The sequence below is a fragment of the Bos grunniens genome, chromosome 21 (genome assembly GCF_055505025.1).
Source record: "Bos grunniens cultivar Pamir isolate PY7600 chromosome 21, Bosgru_T2T1.0, whole genome shotgun sequence".
Classification (NCBI taxonomy): Eukaryota; Metazoa; Chordata; class Mammalia; order Artiodactyla; family Bovidae; genus Bos; species Bos grunniens.
The window spans coordinates 22,741,173-22,767,068 of NC_141185.1; the positions used below are offsets into that span (position 1 = coordinate 22,741,173).

General features: G+C 42.2%; 1 protein-coding gene across 1 annotated transcript in view; it reads right to left on the reverse strand.

Moving 5' to 3' along the window:
- The window catches only part of TTC6 (tetratricopeptide repeat domain 6), a 215,175-nt gene that overhangs the window by 181,008 nt on the left and 8,271 nt on the right, over positions 1 to 25,896 (reverse strand). Inside the window, exon 2 of the mRNA XM_086363463.1 lies at positions 3,937 to 4,896. Coding sequence (XP_086219589.1) covers positions 3,937 to 4,881 — 945 coding nt within the window. The 5' untranslated portion in view covers positions 4,882 to 4,896. The remainder of the gene's footprint in view (positions 1 to 3,936; positions 4,897 to 25,896) is intronic.

The following is a 25,896-nucleotide window of genomic DNA, read 5'->3' on the forward strand; positions in this document are numbered from 1 at the left end:
GAACACTGGAGTGGGTTGCCATTTCCTTCTCCAATGCATGAAAGTGAAAAGTGAAAGCGAAGTCCCTCAGTCGTGTCAACTCTTAGTGACCCCATGGACTGCAGCCTACCAGGCTCCTCCGTCCATGGGAGTTTCCAGGCAAGAGTACTGGAGTGGGGTGCCATTGCCTTCTCAGCATCAAAGTCCTGAAAACTAGGAAAAGCCTGTATGGTGTCCAGTGACACTACAGGGAGGAAGGTAGGATAGCCTCTTTACTGTTAGGGTTGAAAGTCTTGGCTCTCCACTGACTCTATGTCATTAGGGAAGAAATTGGGGTAACCTGTTACAGTCATTCAAGAGTGGAAGTTTAGCTCCCTCCTCAGTCCTGGCTGGCAGAGGAGAGGACAGGGTCATAGGTTTTTCTGTGGTGCTTGACTAGAGTAGCACAGTTATTGTCTAAAAGTTTTGTCTTGCTAGGCTGCTCCTTTCTTGATCCTTAGCTAAAGAGAGCAGGCTTTTGCTGGGGCTTTTTCTGTCTGTACCCACTGGCACATTCTTAGGTTGCCAGTCTCTTTAGCTCTGGTGCAGTAGATCTGAGACAAAAAGAAAACCTAAGAACTTATCACTACATGATCCCTTGGATCCCAAAGTCCCCAGCCAGTCTGCTTCTTTCTACCTTTTGGAGTCTTCTCCTGTTTGTTTGTACCTAGTTTTACTTAGCTGGAAGAAGAGAGAGAAGTATGTCTATTTCATCTTCCCTAAAGTTAAAGCAGACATAAGTTTTATGATAAAACATTTGCTTGTTAGTTATTTGTTTATAAAGACCTGGGGACACGAACTCCCTCACCTGGGTCATTTTAAGCCATTTCTTCTTTTGAGCTATATGGCCAAAAACAACACACACCACAGAACCAAGGATGGGTTGATTCCTTCATCCTCAATTAACATCTGGAAGGAAGTCTCTAACCTTTATTCAGTCTCATATAATTAGAATGTATTTTGTGAGTGATAATATTGAATTCCTCAGTAAAACAAGCATTTAGGAACTTATAAAATTTCTATCCCTCCTGCCATGGTGTATGCTTACTGTTTAAGCCACCAGTTTTCACCTGGTTGGGAGGATGGGGGGGGCGGGAGGGGTGATTACACCCTTCTACCCCTGGTCTCATTTGGCAACATCTAGAGATATTTCAGTTGTTATGACTTGGTGGTCGGGAGGATGACGAGAGGATCATACTACTGGCATCTACTGGGTAGAGGCCAAGGATAATTCTAAACATCCTACAATTACAGGACAGCCACCCACAATGAAGAATTATTCAAACCAAAAAGTTAAGTGCCAAGGTTGAGAAACCTTGGTTTAGATGTTTGACCTACATTTGACAGCTGAGTTTAATCTTCAGGTATTCTGAGCACCTTCTGGCCTATGTAATTGTTTGTGGAACTCTGAATGCTAGGTCTGGAAGGGCCCTGCCCGAGCTCTAAATAGAGACAGCACATCTTGCCAAGACTGTCTTATCCTTTGACTTTCCCTCAAGGGATTGGCTCCAAATTAAGATGTCTAAAGTGAAGAACCATATCCCTTGCTTATTACGGACAGAACGTTGTTTATATAAACTCCAAACGTTTAAAACAAGTGGCCTTATTATAATCTTAAGGATTTTTAGAATCATAATTTAGACACCACTTTTACTTGCATTTTCATTGCTATCCCTCACCTACCCAGTCACAACCATTTCAACAAATCCCCCACTGTTCTCTTCTCACCCTAACAAAAGACCAAAATAATTCAAAGCTCCATCTTCTGGAATTGTTGGGGGGAAGGGGAGATGGGGCACAGAGGCAAAAGTTTAAAAGCAAGAACAAAAACTAGCTACACAAAAAATCAATACAATGGAAGGCAGGGATGGGACTAAGACATTTGAAACTGGCCAAGTCTTGAGAGTCCCTTGAACTGCAAGGAGATCAAACCAGTCCATCCTAAAGGAATTCAACTCTGAATATTCACTGGAAGGACCGATGCTGAACCTGAAGCTCCAATATTTTGGCCATCTGATGTGAAGAGCCAACTGACTGGAAAAGACCCTAATAGTGGGAAAGAGTGAGGGCAGGAGGAGAAGGGGACACAGAATTAGATGAGTGAATGGCATCACCAAATCAATGAATATGAGTTTGAGCAAGCTCTGGGTGATAGTAAAGACAGGGAAGCCTGGCATGCTGCAATCCATGGGGTCACAAAGAGTTGGACATGACTTAGCAACTGAACAATAAAGTCTTATAATGTGGGGCTAGCTAGTGACACTGGCTTCTGACCCTAATCCTCCAAACCACTCTCCTACATAAAGCAATTCTGGTAACTGAAGCACCAGAAAAGGATACACAAGAGAAATGGAATACCAGAAAGAACAGAATTCACTGTCCCGGGGCAAATCATCATTGATAGTCTCCCTTCTTATATTCTATTCTATTTGAACCCTTCAAAATGCATTTTCTTTATGGCAAATGGGTTTAAGGATTTAGGAGGGAATCTTCTTCCCTCCTTAAACCCTTGCTCTAAAAGTGTAACTTTCTCCAACTGTATAGGACCTCTGAGCCGGCTTCCAATATAGGCCCCTCTTCATGTCACATGCCTTGATTATGTTACAGAGTTCCTTCCGACAGGGGCGGGAAATGAGGCCTTTGTTCTCTCCGTCTGGGCTCTCCAATGTGTGTATCCCTGATTCCTTTTTCTGTTAGATCCACAGAAAACTTAGTAAGAAGTACTCATTTTGAAACCGCCTGAACAGTCAGGCTGGTCTTGTTCAGTAACCGTAGGGAGGTGTGGATCTTACTTGAAAATATTTGTCCCATTCTGCCTACAAACATTAGGTCAAAGACGACACAGGGGACTCTTGTCCTTACACGTTTTTGTTTCCCTAATGGGCTTTAGGATCACATTCCTTAAATCACAGCCAAGAGTATATTCTGGGCTGAAACTATTTTGAAGACATAATGTGGCAGCAGTATTCTGTGTACTAACAAGAGGTTTGGCGCTGCAGCCAAGAAGAGTAATAGAATCTTCTTCCCTCCTAAGTGTCATTCTAATTACCATTCTCAAAAAACTCCTTTCCTCCTGCCCTCTCTCCCTCTCTCTCTGTGTATATGGGACTCAGACTCCCCTATTATTACTTCAACTTTGAATGTCCCTGTTTAGAACTAAGTCTGTATAATGAACCAGGACCCTATCTAGCTTTGCTCCCTGCCTGAGGACACATCACAATCAACAAACAGGCAGTCCTGGCATGATTCCAGTCTCTTCTCTGGGGTATGACTTGCTGGGGTGGACGCCCAGCTCTGTTCTGCCTTAGTTGCTGAACTGGGAGGCAATCCTTTTAAACTCACTAAAGCTAGGAAGCCTCTTTTGTAAAACAGGGCTCTTATGGGTATCCACCTGATGGGCTTGTCCTTGGGACAAATAATCACTTATAGTCCATATAACTGAGAAGACCTAGAAAGTAAATTTTTTAAACATATTTTAAGAGAATGATTTTCACTGAAAATGGACCAAAACTCTTATAAATACAGCTTAGTAGTAGTATATTGATCTTCTTAAGGTACAGATTTACTGTTAATAAACTGTACCACCAAAGACGGAGTCTTTCATATAAAACATCAACCAAATCAATACTAAATACTCACAAAGACTTTGAAAGGAAAGGTTACCAGTGATGTATTACTCGGGTCAAAGAACTAATGTTCTTTGTACCAGTTTCTGAAATATCCTCTCCATTATTTTCACTTTTTTAAAAGGATATACTCCCTCGATGGAAAATTCAAAGACCCTGATTAACACCCGAGCACTTTCTCTAGCTTTTCGAGCCTGTCTAGCTTAGAACACACGATATGCACGATTTTATGTCTGAATCCTGAAATGAAATTTATCCAGAAGAAATATGACCCCTGTTCTGGATCACCTACTTCCATTTTAATGTCGTAGTTCTGCCCAAGGACGCTCTGGATGAGCTCTTTGATGGTCTGGTCGGAGGCCAGCTGGGCCTCGGACTGCAGCGAGGCGATGATCTCCTCGATGGACTTGGGGATCGCACGCACTGGCGGCGGGGCCTGCAGGGTGGCCTCCCGGGAGTCGCTCGGCGGGGTGCTCTCGCGGTCGGTTTTGGAAGCGGAGCCGGGGGCTTCCCGCGACTCGCCACCCGAGTCCTCGTGCAGGAAGCGGGTGTTAATCCTCACTCTCTTCCGCCGGCCGGCCGCCTCCGCGCCTCCCTCGTCGCTGGAAAAGGAGTCGGGCAGCCTCTCTCTGGCCTGGCCGACCTCGGCGAGCTGAGCCGGCTCCAGGCTGACCACGCGCCCCCGGGCCAGGTCGAGCACGGGCTTGGAGTCCGCCGGCGGGGGGCTCCTGGAGCCCCGGTGCGCCCGGGCCCTCCCCGTGGGCACGCGCGGCGGCATCAGGACCACTGGTCTGGACGTGCCAGCCCTGGGCGCGATGATCGGCGGCTTCTGGGGCCGGTGCCGGAGGAACGCAGAGCTCCGCAAGTAAAAGTCCTGGGGGCGGAAGGGCCGGCCCTTCCCGGGAGCGGCCACCTCCCTCGGGCCCGGGGGCCGCGGGGCGCCTCGGGGCACCGGCTGCGGGAGGGTCCCAGTTGGGCGCGCACGACCTTTAACCCGAGGGGAGCCTGCTGGTTTTGGGGATCCGACGCGGGAAGCGCTCCCCTTCGTCGCATACCGGGCCGGGCTGGGGACCCGGAGGCCAAAGACGGGGATTTCATCCACAGCTGGCTTGGCGGCCAACTTCTCCTTGATTCGGAGAAATTCCTTTTTGGTCTCCTTGCGAACTTTCTCCAGCTCTTTAAAGATGTACGATTCTTCTTTGTATTTCAGTCCAAAGTGCTTTGAAATCGTGGACATCTTGACTGATTTGTCCTGTGAAATAACAATAAATTTATATTTATACATACCTACATACATGAAAACTAATATTGATGAATAAAATTCCAGTTCTAAAAAGCTTCTCATGGTGGAACGCTCACTGTGCTTAACTGAGGCACCAGTGGGCCGCATTCATTTATATCATTTTAAATCTACTATTTAAATGATTTACTACTAAATCCATAATGATACTACTAAAATGATCTTCTATCATTTTTAATATATCATTTTAAACTACTGGCCTTTTCACAGTAACAATGAAAAACTTTTAGTAAATTTTTACGGTGAAGATTTTCTGAAACTTCTATTGAGTGTATTTTAGTACTTCTCTCAACAGTACTGTGGTCTCCCACTTCCAGGCAAGAGGGACCACACTCCACACAGGCATAGTAAACCTAAAGTAATCCTGCCAAGAAGAGAGATCAGAGGTCAGCAGTAGCCTGGATCCTTCTTGCAAGCATGCTTTTCAATTTCTCTGAGCTTTTCAGAAATATTAATTCATAGCCAACGGTTTTAAATTGAGAGATTTTCATATAAAAATGCAGATTTGCAGTTTCTCTGGGCGGGGGGGGGGAATAAAACGAAGGCTCTGGCAATGCAAGGGCCAACCCCTACTCTTGGGGCAGGACAACAATTTCCCTTTCCCTTCTCCAGCTGGTCCGTGGAGACCCATTTCTCACCCAGCCCACTTGCCTCTACCTTTGACAGGAAACAGAGCAGGTGTAGGAAGGACAAGAGGTGATCAGCCACAAGCTAGGCTGCAGTGAGGTCGGGAGGCCTTGAATGCCAGGTGTTTGTACTTTTTCTGTGGTCTACTGGAAACTATTCAAAAACATTTAACAGAAAAGTGGCTTGATAGGATCTAGGGCTTGGGGTGGGAGAAAGACGAAAGAGAGAGAGGGCATGTAAAAGTAGGTAAGGCAAAGAGTCGGACACGACTGAGCGACTGAACTGAACTAAAGGCCTAGTTTTGATAACAGAGCAGAGTGAAAAGACTCTATAAGGTAAAACTGGTAGGATCTGGCCAATGACTGGGAATAAATAGCAACTTTGAATCACTTTGATAAAGTCTGGGTCATAACCAAGTGTGTAATAAAGCTGTTGCTATTCACTGAACTTTACACTTAAAAATGGTTTAAGATGGTAAATTTTATGTCAGGTATATTATCACAATTTAAAAAAAAAGTATGCTATTCAGCAGAGCCAGCCATCTATGATTACAGGTGAATTTTCCGATCTTGAGAGCTCTGAGATCATTACCAAAAGCCAGGATAACAAGAAATACAAATACAGAAGGGCTGATGACATTCTTTGGTCCTCTCACAGTTGGGAGGTGGGAAGAGTGGGAGCAATCAGAGAGCTGGGAAAATGAGAAGTTTCCACAGAAGCCAAGGAGAGGAGAGTGTCAAGAAATAAGAGTAAACCAATGAAATAAAAGCAGAAAATAATAAAGAAACTAATTGATTTCTTAGAAAACCCAAGGCCAAGGTTCTTTGACAATACAAAAATAAAGCAAAAATACCTCAGGAATACCATCATTACTTGCAAATGTGATTATTTACATAGAAAATCTAAGCACTAAAGAACTATTTAGAATTATAATTGAGGTCTGCAAGGTATTTAAATTTTTAAAATTTATACAAAAAAAAATCTTCCTTTATACCAAAAGCATGATGGCAAAATTCCATGTATAATTTATGTGAAGGAGTAAATATCTAGGAATAAACATAAGGAATGTGCTGAAACTGCATGAATGAAATGTTTTAATTTTAACTGAAGGACATAAAGGAAAGACTCCACTAAGTAGGCAGTTAATATTCCTTGCTTCAGTTTAGTTCAGTTCAGTTGAGTCGCTCAGTCATGTCCGACTCTGCGACCCCATGAATTGCAGCGCACCAGGCCTCCCTGTCCATCACCAACTCCCGGAGTTCACTCAAATTCACGTCCATTGAGTCAGTGATGCCATCCAGCCATCTCATCCTCTGTCATCCCCTTCTCCTCTTGCCCCCAATCCCTCCCAGCATTAGAGTCTTTTCCAATGAGTCAACTCTTTGCATGAGGTGGCCAAAGTATTGGAGTTTCAGCTTTAGCATAAGAACACCCAGGACCAATCTCCTTTAGAATGCACTGGTTGGATCTCTTTGCAGTCCAAGGGACTCTCAAGAGTCTTCTCCAACACCACAGTTCAAAAGCATCAATTCTTCTTCGGCACTCAGCTTTCTTCACAGTCCAACTCTCACATCCATACATGACCACTGGAAAAACCATAGTCTTGACTAGACAGACCTTTGTTGGCAAAGTAATGTCTCTGCTTTTCAATATGCCATATAGGTTGGTCATAACTTTCCTTCCAAGGAGTAAGCATCTTTTAATTTCATGGCTGCAATCACCACCTACAGTGATTTTGGTATTCCTTGGTAAAAAGACCAAATATTTTCATTTTATCAGATCTTCCCAAAACACTGTACTGGTTTAATCCCATCATAAACAAAACCGAAACATGATATTTTGAAATTTGAAAACTAATTCTGGATTTATTTGAAGTAATAAACAGGATAGATTGGCCACAATTTTGGAAAGAGAAATGAGGGAGTGTTGTCCAACAAGATAATTAAAAACTCATATGGATGTAAGAATTAAAATAGAAACACTGCTGATAAAATCAATATGTAGACTGAGTGAGCAAAATAATTAAGAATAATGTGGGTAATATTATAATGGCAGCATTAAATTGATGATAAAAGAAGAATCATTCAATAGATTGTGCTGAGACAATTGGTTGACTATGGGGAGGGCGGGTAAGGGGGTTTATCTCATTTTATGCCAAAATATAATGGGCTTCCCTGATGGCTTAGACTGTGAGGAATCCGCCTGCAATGTAGGAGACCTGGGTTCAATCTTCAGACTAGGAAGACCCCCTGGAGAAGGAAATGGTTACCCATTCCAGTAGTCTTGCCTGGAGAATTTCATGGACAAGGAGCCTGGCTGGGTTTAGTCCACGTGGTCCCAAAAAGTCTGACATGACTAACACTTTCACTTATTCATTTTTCACAATGGACTTAAGACAAATTTGGAAAGAAACATTTTCTTATGTTACTTTGCATTTCTTTGCTTACAAAGTATGCACATTTCTTGGTTGTTTCTTTTATATCAGCTCATAAAAGGGTTATTTTTATAATTAGATTTCTTCATTTCTCATGCAGTCTGGGCTATATGAGAATATGCCAAAGCTGTATATTGTCACCCTGCTTATTTAACTGGTACTCAGAGTACACATCTGAAATGCCAGGCTGGATGAAGCACAAGCTGGAATCAAGATTGGCGGGAGAATGAATATCAATAACCTCAGATATGCAGATGACACCACCCTTATGGCAGAAAGCGAAGCAGAACTAAAGAGCCTCTTGATGAAAGCATGAGTGAAAAAATTGGCTTAAAACTCAACATTCAGAAAACAAAGATCATGGCATCTGGTCCCATCACTTCATGGCAAACAGATGGGGAAACAATGGAAATGGTGAGAGACTTTATTTTGGGGGGCTCAAAAATCACTGCAGATGGTGACTGTAGCCATGAAATTAAAAGACACTTGCTCCTTGGAAGAAAAGCTATGACCAACCTAGACAGCATATTAGAAAGCAGAGACGTTACTTTAACAACGAAGGTCCATCTAGTCAAAGCTATGGTTTTTCCAATAGCCATGTATGGATGTGAGAGTTGGACTATAAAGAAAGCTGAGCACCAAAGAATTGATGCTTTTGAACTGTGGTGTTGGAGAAGACTCTTGAGAGTCCCTTGGACTGCAAGGAGATCCAGCCAGTAAATCCTAAAGGAAATTAATCCTGAATATTCATTGGAAGGACTGATGCTGAAGCTGAAGCTTCAATACTTTGGCCACCTGATGCAAAGAACTGACTCATTTGAAAAGACCCTGATGCTAGGAAAGATTGAAGGTGGGAGAAGGGGACGACAGAAGATGAGATGGTTGGATGGGTTGGATAGCATCACCAATGTGATGGACATGAGTTTGAGCAAGCTCCAGGAGTTGGCGATGGACAGGGTTCCCTGGCGTGCTGCAGTCCATGAGGTCGCAAAGAGTCGGACACAACTGAGCGACTGAACTGAATGGGTTATATGAAGAAAACATCCTATTTAGCCTCTAGATATAGCCATATTGCTTTTAATCACTTAAATTGTCACTGCTGGTTCTCAAATCCAAGACCCTGCTATATGACAGAGCTCTCATTTCAGAATCAGTAGGCTTGCTTTCTCCACCCAGTTCCACCACTGACTACACCTTGGACAATTTAATCCTATCAGTAACAAGATTTCTTATTAAAAATGAAAATAATAATCTGTTGCCTCTTTTTCAAGCCATAGAATATGAACATTAGAAATGACTTCTAAAGCCCTTAAGGAAGTTTCCTTATTTAAAAAATTCTGTATAACCTCCCTCATAGTATTGTGGCTGTTTACTGTTTGCACAGGTGGTAATATGCTCATCCTGACACCATCTGCATTTCTTCCCACAAAAGACTGAAAGGTAGTAACTGGAACAGAGCACAGACCAGAAAGACATTAGTACCTGATGGGAATCTGATTTGACTCTCTCAACTGCACTTCCCTTTTATTTCTTAGTTCCTGCTTTGTATTCCTTTCCAACTTCTCTCAGGCCCTAGGTTTGCTATTGAAGTTTAACAAGTGGTCATTGTTTAACATTTCTCAGTACCCTCCCTAGAGTTCCGCATGGGAAAGTTGTTCTTTATATGTAAAAATGAAACAGTGGGAAATGGAACTTCTATTGTGTTTTCAAGGTGGTATCCCAATGCAAATGGGCCAGGCCATCAAACCCAGTGCTTTCATAGCCCCCATCCACCCCTTAACACTACAAAATATGTAAAATGATTTTTAAACATCCAATCTCAGGGGAAAACAACAGGTTCTCTTTTTTTGCTAGCAATTTATTTTTTTAAAAAAGAGCCTAGTTCTGATTTGGAAATGCTCAAGGAAAAATAATGTCGCTGTCCCCAAAGAAGGAAGTATTAAAATTAACATACAGTGTCACACCTGCTGCTCACAATCCAGGTTGACTGTTTACGCTACCCTTTGAATGGGACAGAATGAGCAGTAATTTCATCGTCCTCTTCCTTCCCAAGTTTTGAAAACTCTGCCTTTTCCTTACTCCTCTACCAGGATGTTCAATGCCTGAGCAGTGACGCAGTCAGAGAGGCCAAGGGCCAGTCTTCTCTCCTTTCCCACAAAGTCGGTCAGACATAAAAAGTAAGCTCCCAGCCCAAAAGAGCTAAAGGCCCAGGGAGGGCTGCCTGCATGAATTCTCTAGATTCTGAGACAGGTTGCTTTCTGGTTCTTGCAGGTTTGGTTGTTCCTCCTGTTAGAACAGAAGATTCAGAACTCTGCTCTAGACTCTAAAGCAGAAATAAATAAAGCAGACTACCAGATGACTTGGTTCCAAGCCACATGAACACTTCACACAGGGCAAGGAGTCTTAGTCCAGCGGAGTATTACCTGGGGAACTGAGCCAAAGCTCCAGCTGGTTATTGGAATTACTTGTGCTTGACCACCTCCTACAAATAGTCACCTATATATCAGTACCTCGGTGGGAACAGTGACCCATTAAGGATAAGATTCATAGCCAAATGTCTCAATTCAGTTCCTAAATTTCACACCAACATCAACTCACAATACACAGCACCAAAGTTCCAAAAGAAATGGCCAAAGACAGCCTATCTCATCTAGTAAAATCTTCAGTATTGCAAGGAACATAAAAGTATTCTGAAAATCACATTGGCTTTTGAAATATCACTGGTAGAAATGAGATCTGTCTGCCCACTGATAATTTATTAAAAAGTCCAAAAGGAAATATACAAATATTTTAATGATTTTTCTAAGAAATGGGATAATAGCAATTTTTTCTATTATCCCACACTTTCTATAATACATGCTTTCCTGCCTTTAATCCTAGTAATATCAATAATAATAACTGACACATATCATGCTGGTTAAAAATGATAGAGAAAATAGAGAAACGCTGTCTTCAAGCTCCAAAAAGATGTTTTTCTAAACTATTCAGAGGCTTCTCTGGTAGCTTAGCTGGTAAAGAATCTGCCTGCAATGCAGGAGACCCAGGTTTGAGTCCTGAGTGGGGAAGATCCCCTGAGAAGGGAAAGGCTACCCACTCCAGTATTCTTAGGCTCACAGAAATTTCAGTAACTATAAAAGCTTAACTTAGTTAACTCTTTATAACCAGTACCTAGAGTATGTCCATACCCCTTGTGAATACTCATACATACATAGAAAATATATATATACATAAATACATAATAGGTAATAGAACAGCTAAAAGCTCTTTCTGCCTGTTTTTCCTCTCCATGTTTTATCTTTTCTTGCTAGACTTCTGGCCAGAAGAATTAGAGAAAAGAGTCCAGACAACAACCACCACTGTGGAGTGAGAGAGAAATTCCAGAGGAAAGAGAGTCAGAGAAGTTAATCTCCAATTCTGTGTCTAAACCCCATACAAGTCTAGACTGACCTCAGAACCATGCACATGTGGGACAAACTCAAAGCTCAATAACAGTTACTAGAACATATTGTGCTGATTAAAAATCATATAGGAAATAGAAGCAAAGGCTTAAAGAGCTGAACTGAGAATTAGCTGAACTTAACCTCCAATCACAGAGAATGAAATAGAGCTTACAGTGAGTCTAACCTGGTGAATTTCCTTTTTTTGGTTTAAGCATTTAAGCTGTACTTTTCCCTCTAAACAATGCATTAGCTGTATCCCACACATTTTGAGGAGAAAGCAATGGCACTCCACTCCAGTACTCTTGCCTAGAAAATCCCATGGACAGAGGAGCCTGATAGGCTGCAGTCCATGGGGTCGCTAGGAGTCGGACACAACTGAGCGACTTCACTTTCACTTTCACTTTTATGCATTGGAGAAGGAAATGGCAACCCACTCCAGTGTTCTTGCCTGGAGAATCCCAGGGAACCCGGAGGCTGGTGGGCTGCCGGTCTATCGGGTAGCACAGTCGGACACGACTGAAGCGACTTAGCAGCCAGCAGCAGCAGCAGCAACACATATTTTGATATGTTGTATTTTCACTATTATTTAATCTAAAATGTTTTCTAAATGAAAATTAAATGAAGTGAGAAAAGTAAATGAAGATGAAAAATGAAATGGAAAAATGAAAAAAATAAACCTTCTTCAGAGAGCTACAACAGAACCCAGAGTTTACACAAACATTCACAGTGTCCAGGATATAACAAGAAAATACTTTGCATAAAAAGATCCAGGAAAATGTGACCCAATGTCAAGGGCAAAGATAATTAACTGATGCCAGTCCAGAGATGACGCAGAGGTTGAAATTATTAAACAAGGACTTTATAGCAACTATTATAGCTATACTCAATGAAGTAAAGGAAAATATGTTAAAGAGGAATAAAAAGACAAAATCTTAGAAGAGAAATAAAGAAATAGAAATTTTATATATGAAAAAATATAACATTGTCAATAAAAATTTGACTAGTGGAGTAGGGATGTTAAAGAAAGAGTCAGTAAACTAGAAGATAAATTAACAGAAATTATCCAATATTTAAAAGAGAGAGAAAAAGTTTTGAGAAAAAGAAGTCCTCAGAGCCTTGTGAGAAAATATCAAAAGCTCTAACACATGGATTATTGGTAGCGCAAAAGGAGGGAGGAGAATGGGGTGGAAAGCTATTTGAAGAAATGATGTCTGCAAACATCCAAAATTTGGAGAAATACATACATTTATAGATTCAAAAGTTTATAACAAAGAGGCTTTCATTATTCCAAACTAGATAAAGAAAATTACATGTAAGCTGCTGGAAACCAAACACAAACATAAAATACTGAAGGCAACAGAAAAACAACACATTAATTAAGGGAAATAATTCAAATGACCACGAACTTTCCACAAAACACCTCTGAGACCGCAGGAAAGTGAAACAAGATTCGTACCATGCCAAAAGACAAAAAAAAGTGCCAACCCAGAATTAGATATCTAGCAAGTATATTCTTTAAAAAAATGAAGACACAACTAAAATACAGGAAAACTAGGAGAATAACTCACCAGCAGACTAAAACTGTAACAAATGCTAAAGACAGTTTTAGACTGAAGGAAAATTGTATCAGTGGAAAATCAAATTCTTCAGGAATGAATGAAGATCAGAAATGGCAAATATCTGTGTATATTTAACAAGCCATCTTTGTATAAATATTGCAACATTGTCTTGTGGAGTATCTGTATACACAGATGTAATGCATATGCCAACACTAAAGAGACTGGAATGGGGGTGGGTAAGGGAACTGTGGGGCTTCCTTGTGGCTCAGACCATAAAGAATCTGCCTGCAATGCAAGAGACCCAGGTTCAATCCCTGGGTTGGGAAGATCCCTTGGAGAAGGGAATGGCTACCCACCCAGCATTCTTGCCTGGAGAATTCCATGGACAGAGGAGCCTGGTGGGCTTCAGTCTATAGGGTCGCCAAAAATCAGACACCACTGAGCAGCTAATTAGGGAACTATGGCTGTTAATATTTCTGCACTTTATGTGAACTAGTTCAATATTAACTCTAGACCATGAAATATTAAGGGTATATATTGTAATTCCTTGTTGTTGTTGAGTCACTAAGCATGTCTGACTCTGCAACTCCATGAACTGCTGCACGCTAGGCTTCCCTATTCTTCACTGTCTCCCGGAGTTTGCTCAAACTCATGTCCATTGAGTCAGTGATGCCATCCAACCATCTCATCCTCTGTTGCCCCTTTCTCCTCCTGCCCTCAATCTTTTCTAGCATCAGGTGGCCACAGTATTGTAACTCCTAGAGAAACACTTTTTTTTTTTTTTTGGCCACACTGTATGACTTGCAGGATCTTAGTTCCCTGATCAGGGACTAAACCCAGGCCACCCCAGTGAAAAGGTGGAGTCCTAACTGCTGGACCACCAGAGAATTCCCGCAAGATACATTGTTTTAAAGTAATACAAAAAGGTGTAATAAAAAGTTAATAAATAATAAAACAATACAAAAAAATTATTGAAATCATAGGAAACATTTTAGACTAAGTAATAATAAAAATACAGTATATCAATGTGTGGGACACAGCTAAAGCACTGATTAGAAGGAAAAGTACAGTTTAAATGCTTAAATCAAAAAGAAAAATAGGTCTAAAATCAATCACCTAAGTTTCTACTTTAAGAATCTAGAAAAAGAGCAGTAAAGTATACACAAAGTAAACAGAAGAATGTAAGTACAAAGACATATATCAATCAAATAATAGAAGCCAGAAAATAATTGAGAAAATTAAGAAAACCAAGAGCTGGTTCTTAAAAAAAAAATCAATAAAATTTTTATCACCCCCTAGCTAGACCATCCAAAAACAAAAGAGAACAAAATCACCTATAAAAGGAATGAAAAGAGGATGTTCACAACAGATCTTAGAGATAGTAAAGGATGATAAGAGAATATGATAACTTTATGCCAATAATTAAGATGAAGTGGGTTAATCTCTGAAAACTACAATTTACCAAAATTAAAGAAACAGAATATCTGAATAGTTAAGAAAATCTGAATTAATATATTTTTTATCAAAAATCTTACCACAAAGAAATTTCCAGGCCCAGATGGTTCTCTCAAACCCCACTCATGAAAGAAATAACATCAGTCTTATACAAATATTTTCAGAAAAGAGAGGAAGGAACTCATTTTTTGAGATTTACATAATCCTAATACCAAATCTGACAAAGACATTCTTTTAAAAAAGGAAAATTACATAAATATCCCTCATAAACACAGATGCAAAATTTTTAAATAAAAAAGCAGATAAATCCAAAAATATATTTTTGAAAATAATAATATATCCTAACCACATAGTTTACCCCTGAGTTGAAAAGTTGATTTAACATTAAAAATCAATATATTTCACAACATTAACAAAGTAAAGGAGAAAAAAATTGATCATTTAAATAGATAACGGAAAATCACAAGACAAAATTCAACACTTTTTGTGATAAAAATAAATAACTCTAGGAAAGCTATGAAGCATAGTGAACATTCTCAATCTGATTAAGAGAAATTTTTTTAAAACTTGCAGCTAATGTTTTATTTTTGCTTTCCCCCTAAAATTGCTGCTGCTGCTAAGTCGCTTTAGTGGGGTCTGACTCTGTGTGACTCCATAGACGGCAGCCCACCAGGCTCCCCCGTCCCTGGGATTCTCCAGGCAAGAACACTGGAGTGGGCTGCCATTCCTTCTCCAATGCATGAAAGTGAAAAGTGAAAGTGAAGTCGCTCAGTCGCGTCCGACTCCTAGCGACCCCATGGACTGCAGCCCACCAGGCTCCTCCATCCATGGGATTTGCCAGGCAAGAGTACTGGAGTGGGTTGCCATTGCCTTCTCCGCCCTAAAACTGAAAGCTAGGCAAAAATGCCTCAACTCTTACTGTATCTATTCAACGTTGTATTGGGGGTACCTGCCATTACAACATGGCAGGGAAAAGAAATAAAAACTAAAAAGGAGGGACCTCCCAGGTGGTCCAGTGGCTAGGAATCTGCCTGGCAATGCAGGGGATGCAGGTTTGATCCCTGGTTGGGGAACTAAGATCCCTCAGTGCCAGCGGAGCAACTAAGCTAGTGTACTGCAACTACTGAGCCCACACGTCTGGAGCATGCATGCCACAACTACAGAATCCATGCAAAAGATTGCAAATGAGGCAGGGAAGATTCTGCATGCCACAAGTAAGACAACACCGCCAAAATCAGTCAATAAATATTTTTTAAAAAAACTAAAAAGGAAAAAGGAAAACTGTCCCTATTTGCAGATGATGTGATTTCAATGTTAAAAATCTCAAGAAATCCACAAAACAATTACTAGTACTAATGAATGAATTATGTAGGTTGTACAATACAAGGTTAATATACAAACTCAGTAGCATTTTTATATCCTAACATCAAACAATTGGGAAAAAAACACATAAAGTATTTAGGAGTTAATCTAACAAAATATGTCCAAAGTCTCTACACTGAAAATTACAAAACACTGCTAAGATTAATTAACATAAATTTAGGGACCATATTCATAAACTGCAAGACTATTGTTAAAATGGTAATTCTCCCCAAATAGATCTATAGATTTCATGCCTTCCCAATCAAAATTACAGCAGACTTTTTTTTTCTAGAAATTACAAGCTTATTCTAAATTGTATTCACAAATTCAAATGTTTTAAAATAGCTAAATTGATTTTTTAAAAGAAAAAGGTAGACTTAACACTACTCAGTTTCAAAACTTACTATCTACTGCAGTAATGAAGACAATGCCTGCATGCTAAGTCCCTTCAGTTATGTCTGACTCTGTGCAACCCTGTGGGCTGTAGCCTGCCAGACTCCTCTGTCCATGGAATTCTCCAGGCAAGAATACTGGAGTGGGTTGTCGTTCCAGCCTCCAGGGGATCTTTCCCACCCAGGGATCAAACCCTGGACTCTTGACGTCTCCTGCATTGGCAGGTGAGTTCTTTACCACCAGCGCCACCTGGGAAGCTCAATCACGACAAAGGCCATGGCAAATCATTATGCTGAGTAAAGGAACCCAGACACAATGGATGCTTCCATTTATATAAACTAGTAGAAAATGTAACTGCTTCTACGATATTACACAGCAGATCAGTAGTTGAAGGTGGTGGGAGAGGGTGAGTGCAGGGCTAGATAGCAAAGGCAGCAGAGATATGAAAAAGGTTCTGTTATCTTGATTGCAGGAATTGCTTGAAAAGTGTTTGCAGCTATCAAAACTCATCAAACTGTACACCTGAACATTATAAAAACCATACGTTCCGTACATCTTAGTGAATACAAATTATATCTCTATGAAGCTGTAAATAGGAAAAAACATGTTAAATTTACATTTGAATGCTTAAAATAAAAAGAATTATTATATTTCTTCGGATCCTTGCAGTGCTAGTCCACAGCAGATTGTGGATCTGTGGCCTTCAGTACCGAATAATTCTCAGAGTAATCCTAGAGTGTCCCACTGCCTATCGAAGAATTTTAGGGTCAAACTCAGTAAGAGCTCCCTATTCCGAAATTAGACACACTGACCTAAGTGGGGAAGGTCACCAAAGGAGGTGTGTGAGGTTTGTCCCAAACAAGCAGCCCCTGTCAAGGGATAGCAGAAAAGGTCAAGGAATTGGAAGTTAAATTCCTCTATTGTGACCTTTCAGCCTCCCCCTAACCCCTCCGATTCATCCCCCACCCCACCCCCCACTCCTGCTTTTTGCCTTCCTAGCTCTTCCTATTTCCCTCACAGTTGGTCATCATAATCTATCTATTATTCCCTCCCACTAGATTTTCACTCCTCCCAGATCCTCCTTGACTCGTGCTCCCGGCCTCAAGCCCTTCTCCAACCTCAACTCTTTTCCGCCCAGATTTTCCTGGAGATTAGAGGGGCGGAACAGAGGTGACAACTGCTCCGCCAAAATAACGCAGCCATTCCTTCTCAAAGCCTCCCAAACCAAGTTCCCCGCGCCCCAGTCCGCGTCCTCCTCTCACCCGCCTCCCGGGAGGCCTCTGCTCCTACTCATGTGACGGAGAAGCTGGCCGGCCGACCCCGCGGCCCAGTCTCCAACCGGCCTTTCAGGGACTCAGCGGCCGGCGGACTCGCACAGCTGGCCGTCAGAACGCGCGTCGTCGCCTAGCAACAAGCCAAGCGCTACTCCCTCCGGTACCCGTCTCCGCCCCCGCCCCCTCCCCCTGGTCCTTGACCTGAAGGATTGGATTCATCTGCACTGCGGGCGCCCACTCGCGGATTCTGCCTCGGAGAACCAGCTTTAGGACCGCTTTGGAGTGTGACCACAAACGCTTGAGACCGCATCTCCCCGGAGATTCCAAAGAGCTTCCTGGACTAGAGTCTCCTAGATCGCCAATTTTGCTCAATTTAACCCACTTGCTTTCTTGGCACTCTGGTTATTTCTACATTTTAATGAATAATACTGGACTACAAAACTTGAAGCTTTCTTTTCTTTTTTTCAGGGGTTTTTAAGCTGTATGTCTACACTACATAGGGGCTTCCCTGGTGGCTCAGTGGTAAAGAATCCACCTGTCAATGCAGGAGACCAGGAGACAAAGATTCAATCCCTGGGTTGGGAAGATCCCCTGGACAAGGCCATGACTACCCACTCCAGTATTCTTGCCTAGTGAATCCCATGGACAGAGAAGCCTGGTGAGCTACAGTACATGGGGTCGCAGAGTCGGACACGACTGAGCGACTTCACTTTTATTCATAAATGCAATGCTATACTTGAAAGAAATAAAGAAAGATCTATGGGGAATATATACATAAATCTCTAACTAATGTTATGTTGAACTATGAAACTATACCCAAAAGAATACATACCATACAATTCCATTTATATAAAGTTTAAAACCCAAGCCAGCAAAAACTATAGTGCTATGGATGCAGGCTCAGCAGATATACTACAAATAAACACAAGAAAGTAACAACCATAAGTCAAGATAGTAATCATCCCAGGAGAGAAGAAGGTGATGGTGAGTGGATGGACAGTGAAGAATCATGAGGTGCTAACAGTGTTCTAGTTTTTAAAGTTGGTGATGGCTGTTTGAGTTTTTTCCTTTAGAAAAGCTATTCTCTGTTTTGCTCATTTTCCTGTGTTTATGTCATCATTGTTTAAAAAGGCAAAAAGAAAAACCACTAAATGAAACCATGGAGATGATAGTGCTTTGCTCAATCTGGCACTTAGCAGGCCCTTAAAAATGTTTATTTTATATTCCTCTACTCTCTACCATGACAAACCTAAATAGCATTTTATAAAGTAGAGACATCACTTTGCCAACAAAGCTCCATATATTATACCAAGCCATGGTTTCTCCAGTAGTCATGTACAGATGTGAGAGTTGGGCCATAAAGAAAGCTGAGCACCAAAGAATTGATGCTTCCAAACTGTGGTGCTGGAGAAGACTCTTGAGAGTCCCTTGAACTACAGTGAGATCAAACCAGTTAATCCTCAAGGAAATCAACCTGAATATTCATTGAAAGGACTGATGCTGAAGCTGAAACTCTAATACTTTGGCCACTTGATGTGAAGAGCCAACTCACTGGAAAAGACCCTGATGCTGGGAAAGACTGAGGGCAGGAGGAGAAGGGGTCAACAGAGGGTGAGATGGTTGGATGGCATTACCGGCTCAATGGACATGAGTTTGAGCAAACTGCAGGAGATGGTGAAGGACAGGGAAACCTGGTGTGCTGCAGTCCATGAGGTCGAAAGTAGTCGGACTCGACTTAGCAACTGAACAGCAGCAATAACTCTCTACCAACCTGTCTTTCTCCAAATACCCAAGCAACTAATAAGCGAGATCGAGAAAGTGGCAGATAAAACCTTCTGGAAGTCCTCCATGAGACTCCAAATGCTGGAAGCGGGAAGCATGCTTTCCAGCTGTTTTATGCTTTCCAAGAATGCTGCTGCTGCTGGTGCTGGTGCTGGTGCTATACATTCCCTGGTGCTGGGTCTTAGAGCAGCCCGGCTGAGGAGGTGGATACACTCAGGCATCTCAGTGAGGCCTCCCTGAGGGACGCTCCTGCTCTGGAGATGTACAAAGCCAGGTGAGGATGTCTCGCTTTGCCACTTGGGCAAGTTGCTTCCCTCTCAGGGTTTCTGCAACCTCATCTGTAAAATGGAGACAATACTCTTACCTTGAAGGTTTGTTGCTTTACCCCCTAACATAATGAGTTCAAAAATGGTTGCTGAATGCTCACAAAATGAGAAGCATTCTACAGAGAAGGCCCTGCCACCCTCCTCACATCTCACTGTCCTGTGGATGCTTCATGAGGGCAGCTTCATTCTAAGCATGGGAGTAACCCCTTCAGACAGTAAGAAAATTACTTTTCTGTGCCAATTAAAACAATAAGCAAATAACCAAGAGCTTAGACGATGACTAATTGTTCTTGGTACCATCCTGGAGGCTGCACACAAAAAACATACAGGCCATGTTTCTGAGCTGGAAAAATTCAAAAATTAATGTAACCTTAAAATATGCCTATCATATGATCAGGAAACAATTTAAGTGGTAAATAAATACTGTTCATTAATATTTTTGGTAATCAAAAATAGTATGTAAGTATTCAGATAATGAGATCCATGGGCCAGGTACTATTAGCTTCATTTTATAGATAAAGTACTAATGTTCAAAGAGATTAAGGATTTACCTTGAGCTAGTAGTGGAAATGGCAACCCACTCCAGTGTTCTTGCCTGGAGAATCCCAGAGACAGGGGAGCCTGGTGGGCTGACATGATTAAAGCGAGTTAGCAGCAGCAGCAGTAGTCAATCCTGTACTAGAAATTCTATTCTAGGTCTGCTTTCACCAAAAAAGAAAAGAAAAAAAAAAGGAGGGAAGGAACAAAGTGACAAAAGAGGAAAGGAGGGGCAAGAGAGAAAGGAAGGAGGAGGAGGGATGGCAGTTACGGCTCAGACAGTAAAGAATTTGCTTGCAATGCAGGAGACCTGGGTTCAGTCCCTGGATCAGGAAGAGTTCTGGGACAAGGAAATGGCTATCCACTCCAGTATTCTTGCTTTTAGCCTGGAGAATCCCATAGACAGAGGAGCCTGGAAGGCTACAGTCCATGGGGTCATCGGACACAACTGAGTGACTAAGCTGCTGCTGTTAAGTTACTTCAGTTGTGTCGGATTCTTCATGACCCCATAGACAGCAGCCCACCAGGCTCCCCGGTCCCCAGGATTCTCCAGGCAAGAACACTGGAGCGGGTTGCCATTTCCTTCTCCAATACATGAAAGTGATAAGTGAAACTGAAGTTGCTCAGTCGTGCCTGACTCTTCGCAACCCTATGGACTGCAGCCTACCAGGCTCCTCCATCCAATCATGCATTAATCTAAAAATATTTCAGATTCTTCGTTGATACTGAAATGCCATCATATGAAAATGTTAATAATTTTAGTGCCGTCTTAAAGAGAGAACTTAAAAGAGTGACGTAAAATTACTCACTCATCATTGGAACACTGATTTCATCTGCTTTTTATCACTCTCAGACTGCCCTCTACCCATCCTCTTGTCATCTCCTTTTGGAGCCCCCTTTGGTTCACTGCACAGCAAGTCAAGGAAGATCCAATGGAACATTCAGCTTCTGTACCTCGCATGTTCTCTCACAGAACAAATTCCAAAGTTTTCCAAAGAGAATTCAAGGTCCCACACCACTAGAGCCTGCCCAAAGGTCTAACTATTTGGAAAATAAATGATGACTAAATTATACCTTCACTTCATATAATAAATTCCAACTGGATGAAAGATTTTGTTATACACAAGAGTAGCAGGTATAGAAAAGACCTGTAAGCATTGAACTATAAGAGGCAGAAACTACAAATGAAAATACTGATGGATGTGTTTTTTAAAACCCATGCATCTAAAAATAAACAAAATTATAGTGTAAATGAAAACTTAGTGGAAAATGCACAATATTTACAGTAGACATGGGATTAATAGTCTTTAAATGAAAAATAGATAAGACATCAAAACTTGAAATTGGCTAAAGAAAGTGTGAAGAGAGCTCCCAAAAGAAGAAATACTTCTGGCAAATAGAAATATTAAAATATTCAACTTCAGTAGTAATCTTTGACATGTAAAATTAAAACAGTTTTATGTAATGTTTGCCAGACTACAAAGTGGCGGGGTACATGCACACAAGTGTGGCTATCTCTTGCTGTTCTGCTAGATGTTTTATAGCAAAATGTCTCATAAGTCTTAAACACTTATGTATCTTTTGATCTAGAAAGTTCATTTTTGTTGACTTTTTCTACTAATAGAGAGATGCAAAATTTAACAATAATGATACTGAAGAATTATTTTAATCATTAGAAGGCAAAACTCTTTGTCTTAAACCGAATCTCCTTAGTGTCTCGCACAGAGCCTGGGACACGGAGAGTGCTCATTGAGAGACACAGCTAAATAATGTCACTGAATTAGCATTAGTCAAGACCAAGTTATTGCCAGGGCACAGGTGTAGGGAGAACTGAACTCTAGACTTAACATTCCAAAGATCAGAAAGAGAGAGATGCTCCGGCCATGGAGAGTGTATTTCCCAGGAGCCCCAGGGTCACTGGACTTACTTTGTGCTCAGTCACTCAGCTGTGTCCGACTCTTTGTGGTCCCATGGACTGTGCCCCATCAGGCTCCTCTGCCCATGAAATTTTCCAGACATGAATAATGGGATGGGTTGCCATTTCCTACTCCAGGGGATCTTCCCAACCCAGGGATTGAACCCATATCTCTTGCACCTCCTACACTGGCAAGTGGATTCCTTACTACTAGACCCACCTACTAGCCTAGACCTAGTTTAGTGTCTGGTTATATTCACACAACCCACTAGAAGCATAAGTCTCAGTCTTAGGTTTATACCAAAGATCGGTTCACCGAAAAAAAAAAAAAAACCTTGAATAATATCAGTACTTGGTTTTAACATTAATTACTTTCATAATGATATCAAGTGCAAATTAGCAAATTAACATGGAATATAAAACAAATATACTCAGAGTTCACTACCCTGCAGCCTTGCTTGCAGGAAGCAACCACCACCACAACCCTGAAAGCATCACAGCTGCACTCCACCCATGATGACGAGGAAAGGGTACAGCCTTTCGATGAGTGCAGTATGAGGACCAGGCTGGAAAAAGTTAAAGACACTGTATTTGACTTCCATTCCCCTCCTTATCAGTTAGATTCCCACCTGAGACAGATGGCATGCTCAAAAGGTGGTGTGTTGGAGGCGTAACACAGAGAGAATGGAGAGAGCTGTTTATAGGATGCAGGCAGGATTAAAGGGAACTAACATTCAAGGTGTAGCAACAGCACAGAGGTATTATCACCCTTGATCTGAAGGGGGAAAGGTATTTAAAAAAAAAATGGTGTGAGCAGTGCCTGGTGAGAGCTGAGACTGGAGAGAGGGGTTGCCTGATAGGAACTAGAGCCACAAAGGCAGTTAAGGACAAAGCCACACTGATGCAGGGAGAAAGCAGGAGTTAAGTACTCCTATTGCTCTATTCTTCTGCTCTCCTTGCTGGCATCATTATCCCCACATTGGCCAAATCCAACTGGAAGCCCCAAGGCAAGGAAAATGGATCAATGCAACTCATAGAGATTGGTCTCTGGGGCAGAGGACCAGAGAAGGAAGCTCAGAAGAATAACAGAGAAGAACAAGCAAAGTCTACTACCCAAAGTCTACTACTACTGTACTGCTTTAATCCACACAAACTAATGAACTGAGACACTTCCCCCACCTTAGGGTCCTCCTTGGCATTGCTCACTCCTAGCCTGCTCACCCATTTCCCCACTCCCACCTTGCTGACCTAATTAACATATGCCAGCCTTCTCTCCAGACCCCAAACTCTGATTTGACAACACCTGAGCTAACTGAGTTCAGGAATGGACCCCTGGGAAGCCAGCAACCATCCTTCCGTGGGATGTCTCAGAAGTCTGGCGCCAGGCCTGATCTCAGGATTTTTAAGGTAAGATAAAAATAGCAAGCATTGAGTAGAAAGAAAAGTCTGTGAGTAAAACTATCCACTTGAAAAGACACAAATAACACTAATAAGCCTTGTCCAAAGCAGGTGTACCTGGCTGAGAATGAGGGATTTATTTTCCTTGGAGGTGGTGGCTGGTATTTGACATTCCAGTTACACTTTATACTTCCAAAGGGCTTTGCTTAGGTGTTCTCCAAGCATGGTAATGCACTAGAGATTTTGCTACGTTTGGGGTCAGAGACATTTTTTTTTTCTAAAGGCATATAAGACTGTTGGATGTGCTTTGTAGCCTAAACACTGAGCTTAGAGAACCAATGCTCGGTTTATGCTTAGAAAAACTAACAATTCTCCCTAAGTAAGCTGTAAAAACAGAAGCTGCATTTAGCTAGAGATTCATTGCTGCTTGAGACTTCTGTGTACCAGCCCACCTCCCCTGAAGGCAACTCCCCAATACCAACCCAAGGAAAATTAATAAGCTTTGAAGGTGTGTTGTTTGTCTGTCCTCCAGCAAAGGAAATATTTTATTTTATTCCCCCGGTTCTGGTAACTAAGTGAAGCAGAATTCAAAATCTTACTAGAGTTGTCTTAGCCCATCCAAGCCCTGTCTGAAATATGTGGGTCGTTATGCAAGAGATTCAGGAATGCACCCCCAGACTCTAGCTCTTCCAAGCCTCCTTAGTGGGAGGTGATAATCAACTTGTGAATTTTTACCCCATCAGTTAGATCTATGTGTATGGGGCAAAATCCTCTTGTGGCTTGGTCTTTACTATTTGTCTTGATTAGGCCCCTGTCCCCCACTAAGCTTTCCTACACATGCAAAGTATATGCAAAGTATCATTTAGGGTCTTCAGCATGCTTGCTTCATTTCCAATGGACTTGGACTCTCAGACAGAAACTATTTTTTAAAGGGAATCTTTATCAAATAATTCTAAAAGACAGGACCTAAAGTTTCCTTACACTCGTACTGTCTCAGATTTTGAGGATTTTAGAAAATGTCTTCAGTGATAACTTCTCCAAATGAGTCTTAAGTGGCTTCTTCTGATTCTGCCTATGACAGGACTGGGGAAATAGAGAGGGGGATCCCAGGGAGAAAGAAAAAAATGTTTGGGTGAATCAAGGGTCCTGCTTTCTCACCTCCCTGCCCTGCAAGTTCTAGTGCTGAGGGTGGGGAATAGCTTCCCAGAAGCCCCAACTCATTTCCTTCACCTCTCCCAGTGAATGCTTCCTGGACCCAGGCCCCACAGTCTTGCCTGAGGTCACCATAGCTAGTGCAGCGATGGTGCAGGTCCCCCTAGTGTGCCTGTGCCCCGTCAGAGGCGGTGGGGAGTGAAGTGGGGGAAAAGAAGGGGGTAAGCAAAGAGGAGCTCCTGGAGCTGGACCGACTTCCCTGGTGGCTCAGATGGTAAAGAACCTGCCTGCAATGTGGGAGACTATGGTTTGATCCCTGGGTTGGGAAAATCCCCTGGAGAAGGGAATGACTACCCACTTCAGTACTCTTGCCTGGGAGAATCTCATGGTTAGAGGAGCCTGGCAGGTCCAAAGGGTCGGACATGGCTGAGTGACTTTCACTGGGGTTTGCCGAGTCCTCGGGAGAGGGAGGCACAGGGATCTCTCACCTCTTAGCCCCTTGAGCCTCCTCTCCCTTAAAGATCCTAAAGGTGTAGCTGATGCAGCCACCGGACATTTTCAGGAAGCACATTTCTTTGCTCTACAGAGAGCGGCCCTGCGGGTGGGGAAGATTGGGAGGGGATTACAGGCAGTGTCTCGATGGATGCTTAGGCACGGCTGGGAGCTCAGCGTCATCAAGTGGGGACTCCTTTCTCCCTGCCATTTGTATCCGGGAGACACCGTGATTTCCAGGAGCCTAGCTGGTGACTACCTCCAAAAGACTGGTAAAAAGGGAGGGCCGAGTGTGCCCAGATGCCCGGTCCACAGCAGCCAGCATCGCCCAGGTTCCCAGATTTCTGTAAAGGCTCTTGACTGTGGCTACCTTTTATTGTACTTACACTCTGCACTCACCTAGTGTGAGGTAGGTACTAATGTGCCCATTTTATAGTTGAAAAAATGGAGGCTCAGAGATAGCAAGTCTCCTACAGAGTACAGATTGGACTCTGATTCCAAATCCGTGATCTTAAACATAAACGCTATAGTCCTTGTCAACTGCAAGAACAAGCCAGGTTGGAGCTTGTGTAATGAGAGATTCACTAAGACTGAGAGACCCCCAGCCTCAGAGGTGCCAGCCGTGCACAGAGGCATGTGCAGACCACTGCTTCGGCTGCTGAGAAGGCTTTGCCCGGTCTTGGAACCTGAAACACAAGCTCTACTTTTCCTCCCGCTGCTTGTTGTCTTTGGAGATGCTGGAAAACGGAAAAAAGAAAGAAAGAAAGGCTTTTGCCCAAAATTTACAAAGAAACTTAGAGCACAAA